At 47.0% G+C, this 7,361-nt stretch overlaps 1 protein-coding gene across 2 annotated transcripts in view; it reads left to right on the plus strand.

Annotated features, from left to right (window-relative positions):
* The window catches only part of LOC102251932 (chromosome unknown open reading frame, human C20orf194), a 129,830-nt gene that overhangs the window by 51,000 nt on the left and 71,469 nt on the right, over positions 1-7,361 (plus strand). For both annotated transcript variants that reach the window (XM_005874696.2, XM_005874694.2), the window contains exons 9-10: positions 3,407-3,462; positions 6,923-7,058. In XM_005874696.2, the coding sequence (XP_005874758.1) occupies positions 3,407-3,462; positions 6,923-7,058 (192 nt within the window). The remainder of the gene's footprint in view (positions 1-3,406; positions 3,463-6,922; positions 7,059-7,361) is intronic.

Below are 7,361 nucleotides of genomic sequence, written 5' to 3' on the forward strand. Positions count from 1 at the left end.
GCAGAGCCCAGGGCCGGCCAGGGCAGGTGGGAAGCTTGGCTTCCTCCATCGCCAGGGGCAACCCAAGCCTCCTGCTTGCTTCAGCTCCATGGCCGCCGCCATCTTAGTTGTGTTAATTTTCATACTCGCTCCTGATTGGCTGGTGAATATAGCAGAGTGATGGTTAATTTGCATGTTTCTCTTTTATTAGTGTAGATGAGTTAGTAGCCATGTAAATTTCTAGGAATAAAAGACTATTTAGTAAACTTTGGTACAATCATATATTATATGGATGTACCATAGAAAAAAGATTTGAAGAAAATGTACCAGAATGTTAACAGTTCTTAGAGATTGTATGTGGTTTTTATTGTATTCTAAAATAAACATATATTAGTTATATAATCGGGGAGGGGAGGGCAATAGGTGTTAGTTAAGGAGATTAAATTTTTGAACCCACATATCAATTTTTGATTAATGTTAAACCTAGCACTATGCACAGCATCTGTCAGTGTACTTCTTAGGTTCCTTGGATTCTTCCTCATTGCTGATTTTCAGTTCATTTGAATTAACATATATTCTTTTATTGACAATATAGGGAAACATCTACACTAATAAAAGAGAAACATGGTAATTGGCGTACGACCGCTACCCTTTTCATTGGCTAATCAGTGAGTATATGCAAATTAACCGTCAGCCAAGATGGCGGCCGGCAGCCAGGCACTGAAGCGAGCACGAGGCTTGCTTGCTGCAGACTCCAACGTTCCCCGCCTCACTTGCCAGCCTCTCAGTTGCAAGTCTAAGCAACTATATACTATGTTGCAAATAAGAAGCTAAACAAAACCCCAGAAAAGGGCTTCCATTCAGCCGGGCTCGGACCGCAACATTGTATCTATGTTTTCAGCAGCAAGGCCTCAGAGCTAAAGCTGGCCCAGAAAAAAAAAAAAAAAAGAGAAGAAAACAAGGAGCGGTTGGAAGCTTTAGTCACTCGCCAGCCGGAAAACAGCCCTCAGCCCCTCACCCAGACTGGCCAGGCACCCCAGTGGGGACCCCCACCCTGATCCAGGACACCCTTCAGGGCAAACCAGCCAGCCCCTACCCATGCACCAGGCCTCTATCCTATATAGTAAAAGGGTAATAGGCCTCCCAGCACCGGGATCAGCGGAGCAGCGAGGCTCCCGGCACCGGGATCAGCATGACAGGGGGCAGCGCCCCAAATCCCCTGATGGGCCCTGCTCTGTGAGTGACAGGGGGCAGCGCCCCAAACCCCTGATTGGCCCTGCTCTGTGAGTGACAGGGGGCAGCGCCCCAACCCCCTGATCGGCCCTGCTCTGTGGGTGATAGAGGGTGGCGCCCCAACCCCCCTCCACGGGCCTTGCTCTGTGTGTGACAGGGTAGAGCCATAACCTCCCCATTGGCCCTGCCCTGAGTGTGACAGGGTGCAGCGCCCCAACCCCCTGATCCGCCCTGCTCTGTGTGTGACAGGGGGCGGTGCCCCAACTCCCCTATCGGCCCTACTCTGTGAGTGACAGCGGGGAGCTCCTCAACCCCCTGATCGGCCCTGCTCTGTGGGTGATAGAGGGTGGCGCCCCAACCCCCCTCCACGGGCCTTGCTCTGTGTGTGACAGGGTAGAGCCATAACCTCCCCATTGGCCCTGCCCTGAGTGTGACAGGGTGCAGCGCCCCAACCCCCTGATCCGCCCTGCTCTGTGTGTGACAGGGGGCGGTGCCCCAACTCCCCTATCGGCCCTACTCTGTGAGTGACAGCGGGGAGCTCCTCAACCCCCTGATCGGCCCTGCTCTGTGGGTGATAGAGGGTGGCGCCCCAACCCCCCTCCACGGGCCTTGCTCTGTGTGTGACAGGGTAGAGCCATAACCTCCCCATTGGCCCTGCCCTGAGTGTGACAGGGTGCAGCGCCCCAACCCCCTGATCCGCCCTGCTCTGTGTGTGACAGGGGGCGGTGCCCCAACTCCCCTATCGGCCCTACTCTGTGAGTGACAGCGGGGAGCTCCTCAACCCCCTGATCGGCCCTGCTCTGTGGGTGATAGAGGGTGGCGCCCCAACCCCCCTCCACGGGCCTTGCTCTGTGTGTGACAGGGTAGAGCCATAACCTCCCCATTGGCCCTGCCCTGAGTGTGACAGGGTGCAGCGCCCCAACCCCCTGATCCGCCCTGCTCTGTGTGTGACAGGGGGCGGTGCCCCAACTCCCCAATCGGCCCTACCCTGAGCGTGACTGAGGGTGGCATTGCAACCTCCCGATCCGCCCTGCTCTGTGCATGACGGGGCGGCGCACCAACTCCCCAATCGGCCCTGCTCTGAGCCTGACCAGGGGCTGCACTTAGGGATTGGGCCTGCCCTCTGCCACCCGGGAGCAGTCCTAAGCCAGCAGGTTGTTATCTCCCGAGGGGTCCCAGACTGCGAGAGGGCACAGGCCGGGCTGGGGGACCCCCCTCCCCCCGCCCCCCGAGTGCACAAATTTTTGTGCACTGGGCCTCTAGTTTTTTATAAAAGAAAAGATTCCCACGTGGTTAGTAACTTGGACCATAGATGGTAGTTGTTCCAGTTTCCTTTCAGTCATTTAAAAACTATAAAATTTGACAAGAATTTCTTTTCTTTACCTTTCTTTTTCTTTCCTTTTCTTTTGCAGCCTCTTGTCATTTTTCCTTTGCTTTTTTTTTTTGCTACCTGTCCCCAAAATTCATTTTACTATCCACCACATATGTCCTTCCATGTTCTTATGATAATCTACAAACATACATCTCTCTCCACATACCCCCACACACAAACTATGTGTATATACACTGAGTGACCAGATTATTATGACCACCTCATGTCTGTAGGCAAATTAGCTATAATTTCCCTCTGAGGTTGCTAGAGGGCCAGATCATTATAAACGTCTGAATAGCACAACATACCTAAGTATCATTGCTGATCAAGTTCATCCTATCATGTTGATGGCGTATCCCAATGGAGATGGCTTCTTCCAACAAGACAATGCGCCATGCCACGGTGCTCGTATTGTGCAGGAGTGGTTTCAGGAACATGAGGGAGACTTTACCTTGCTTAGGTGGCCCCCACAATCACCAGATCTCAATCCAATTGAGCATTTGTGGGACGAAGTTAAAAGAGCCATCAGGCAGCTGGTTCCACAACCATCAAATCTCACAGAACTGGACAGTGCTATTCATCAGGCATGGTGTCAGATTCCTCGCATCTCCTTTCAACATCTCATGGAATCAATGCCAAGAAGAATTGCCGCAGTATTGAAGGCAAAAGATGGCCCAACGAAGTACTGATGGGGTGGTCATAATAATCTGGCCACTCAGTGTATATTTATACATACTAGTTCATACAAATATACATGAGAGGTTTTGTGATTCTTTTATAAGATTATGATCTTAACATGTACAATGTTTGCTTCTTTTTTAGCCATTCAGAAGTTATTTCAGTCATGGAATGATCTCTAGCCATATCACTGAAAACAGGTAAGGTTCTTGGGAAAGAAAGGTGAATGGTAATAGAAAAAATGGGGTTGACAAAGAAGGGTGGAGGTGGAGGAGCATCTGAGTCTAGAAGCTAGAATTATGAAAATATGAGTTGACTTTAGTCATCACAGGGTAAAAAATCCATATTCTGTAAAATTGTTTCACTGCTTTTGTATTTTTGTATTTTTTTAAATGATTTCAGAGAGGAAGGGAGAGACAGAGAGAGAGAAATATCAATAACATCAATTGGCTGTCTCCTGCATGCCCTCTACTGGGGATCGAGCCTGCAACCCAGGCATATGCCCTGACTGGGAATTGAACCCTGACTTCCTGGTTCTTGGGTCAACGCTCAACCACTGAGCCACATCAGCCTGACAGTATTTTAAAAAATATAGTTTTATTGTGAACTAGCTTTTAGAACATTGTAGCTTGCTGAAACCTAAAGAAAGGAATTTTTTATTCCATCCCAGCCCAGGAAAGCTAGAGGAAGCAGAATGTGCAAGGGCTGGGCAGTGGCTTGTAGGGAATAAGTGACATCATCCAGTCATAAAGGTCCTGCTCCAGGAAAACATGGGAGCTGTGAGGGTACATATGCATTTGTTTTCTTTGATGTGTTTCCTTCAGCACCACTCTTGTCATGATAATCAGGAGGGGATAGTTCCTCTGATGGATAAATGAGAATAGATCTTTCCTCTCTTTTCTTCCCCAATTCCAATCCAGTCTGATAGTGAGACAAATTACCCTGGCTGGGATTCAGTCATCTTTTTCTGCCCAAAGTGTCACCTAGCTTGAATTAAGCTTCAGAAGAAAAATCAGTCATGTTTACTTTTAAGAGTCCTGTTGGCCTGAAGCTTAAGGAAGTATTTTTAAGAGTAATGAAAAGAAATGCAAAGAATTTTCCACATGATATACACTAAGAGCAATTTAAGGAAAGCTTAGATGATAGAGGAAACTCTCAATCTGTTTTAGCTATTATGACAAAAATACCATAAACTGGGTGGCTTATACACAAACAAAAACACATGTATTTCTCACAGTTCTGGAGGCTGGGACGTCTTTGATCATGGTGCTGGCAGATTCAGTGTCTGGTGAGGACCCACTTTCTCATAGATGGCTGTTGTTGATCTGTAACCTCACATGGTAGAAAAGGCTAGGAATCTCTCTGGAACCTCTTTTATAAGAGCCTCTTCTATAATCCCTTTAATGAGGGATCCATTCTTAGGAGCTAATTACCTCCCCTACGTCCTGCTTCCTAATACCATCACTTTGGGGGTGAGAATTTTAACATATGAATTTATGGGGACACAAACATTTGGCCCATAGAAGAACTATGTTTTAAAAATAACCTTTCGTCATTCAATATTTATTGAGAACATATGAATAATAAGAGATACATGGTTAAAAAATAAAACAGACATGGTCTCTGTCCTCATGGAATGTATAGTGTGGTGGAGAAAGAAGACATTAGACAAGCAACCTCACAAAGAAATATATAATTACAGCCCTAGCTGGTTTGACTCAGTGGATAGAGCGGTGGCCTGCGGACTGAAGGGTTTGATTCTGGTCAAGGGCACATGCCCAGGTTGTGGGCTCAATCCCCAGTAGAGGGTGTGCAAGAGGCAGCCAATCGGTGATTCTCTCTCATCACTGATGTTTCTATCTCTCTCCCTCTCTCTTCTTCTCTGAAATCAAGAAAAAAATATATTTTAAAAAAGAAATATATAATTACAAACTCTGCTTGGTGCTATGAAAGGAAAAAGAGCATGGTACTATGATGACCATAACTGGAGAGTGTGACCTTTGGGAGAAGATCTGAATGATGAGTAAAGACAATTGAGAGAAGAGAGAAAAGCAGTGGTCCTGAGATGGGAACATAAGGAACATAAGAGAAGATGAGTTTGGCTGGAGTATGGGAGTTGGGGCAGAGTGCCTTTACATAGACCTAAAGAAGTTGGCCAGGATAGGCCATGCAAGTTTTTGTTGGTCATGTGAAAGGTTTCACCCTTTCTTCTGAAAATAACATAAAGGCTTTGCATGTTTTAAAGATCATTCTCACTGCAATGTAGAGAATAGGCTATAGGAGGGCGAGAGTGGAAGCAGGGAAACTACGTGGAAGCATTGCAGTTGTCCAGGGAAGAAACAATGGCAGCATGGTCTAGGCTTGTGGCCATGTAGGTGGAGGGAAATGGAAATGGTGAATTTGTGTTGTTGATTGGGTTTAGAGGTGAGGGAGCAGGAGAAGTCAAGGAGGCCTCTCAGGTCTGGCTCAGCCTCTGGATAGATGATGGTGCTATTTACTTACTGCCACTCTAGCCCTAATAGACAGCCATTTGTTCTCTTTGGTAATCACTCCACACAAGAACTGGAAGGTGGGGGTGGATCATGAGAGAGGAGAAGAGGGAGCAAACAGCTGAAGGTAAAACTCTTAGGAATATGCAGAGGCCAGGTAGAGGAGGAGGAGGACTGATGAAGGAGATTGAGAAGCAACAGCTTTTGTAGGGGGGTGAGGGGGGATGTCAGGTGCTTCTAAGAGACCAAGGAAGGGCAGACTAACAACTGTCCATTAGGTTTGCAGTATGCTGCATGAAAGGCATTTGGTGACTTTTGCAAGAGCAATTTGAATTAATTGACTAAGGGGTGCCAACTGAAGTGGGTTGAGAAGTGAGTAGAAATTGAAAACAAAACAAAACAAAAACGCACACACAAAAAATACCAATCTAGCCAAGAGAGGAGGGAAGAAGGCACTGGGTACAGGGGCAGATAGGTGTGATGGTAAGAAAACTTGCAACCCTACTCTCCTCCTTCCCTCCTGAAAGTTACTCAGGAATTGCTAAGGGCTCTATTGTAGTCAGTCTGCAGTCTGAGTATCACAACTGCTATCATTCTCTAAAATTTATATTTCTATTAAAATGCTATTTTATAAAACTGGGATTTTGCTCCATCACTGCAAATTTATTGAACTTTGTCATCAAGAAGTAGAACAAGCCCCACCAGTGTGGCTCAGTGGTTGAGCAAAGACCTATGAACGAGAAAGTCACTGTTCGATTCCCAGTCAGGGCACATGCCCGGGTTACAGGCTTGATCCCCAGTAGGGAGCGGACAGGAGGCAGCCAATCAATGATTCTCTCTCATCATTGATGTTTCTATCTCTCTCTCACTCTCCTTTCCTCTCTGAAATCAATAAAAATATTTTTTTAAAGAGGAAGTAGAACAAGCTGAAAATAAAAACCTGGCTTGGGTTTAGTTATGTCCCTAAATGACTAATTTGAATGCGTCAGTAGGAGGAGTCTGTGACATCTGGCATCCCTTCCCAACCAGCAAGGAGCATTAGGTGGATGATAACTGACCACTTTGCTGAGACTGCATAATGCCACTTAGAAAAGCCCGAGAATTCTCTCACTGGGAAGGTGCCCAAGCCAGGAGTCTTTTCTAATCACATGTTTTTAATTTGCCGCTCTAGCCCTAATAGACAACCATTTGTTCTCTTTGGTAATCACTCCACACGAGAAAACCTGAACACTGGCAGCTTTAACTTCCCCTCTGAAGGGCACCTGGTACGCAACACTGGTCCCAGTGGGAGCTTTGCCAAACACATGGTGAGTGGCTTGACTGCCTGATAATTTGATAAAAGGAACATTTTATGTGAGTGTGTTGACTTAACCTTGAACGTGAAGTTGGAGTGAAAAGAAGTGATTTGAAACTGACTATCTGTATATGTAAAAAGCCAGCCACTGGATGCTATAACGACCAGAACGATTGGTCACTATGACGCCACTTCGGCCAGCAAACCAGCCCAATCTGGGGATGGGGCCAGCCGGCCAATTCCCGCAGCCCCTCCCTGCAGCTGCCCCACCCCTGATTGGCCTCTCCCACCCCAATTGGCCCGCAGCCCCTCCCCC

Source organism: Myotis brandtii, unplaced genomic scaffold, assembly GCF_000412655.1.
Source record: "Myotis brandtii unplaced genomic scaffold, ASM41265v1 scaffold45, whole genome shotgun sequence".
Lineage (NCBI taxonomy): Eukaryota > Metazoa > Chordata > Mammalia > Chiroptera > Vespertilionidae > Myotis > Myotis brandtii.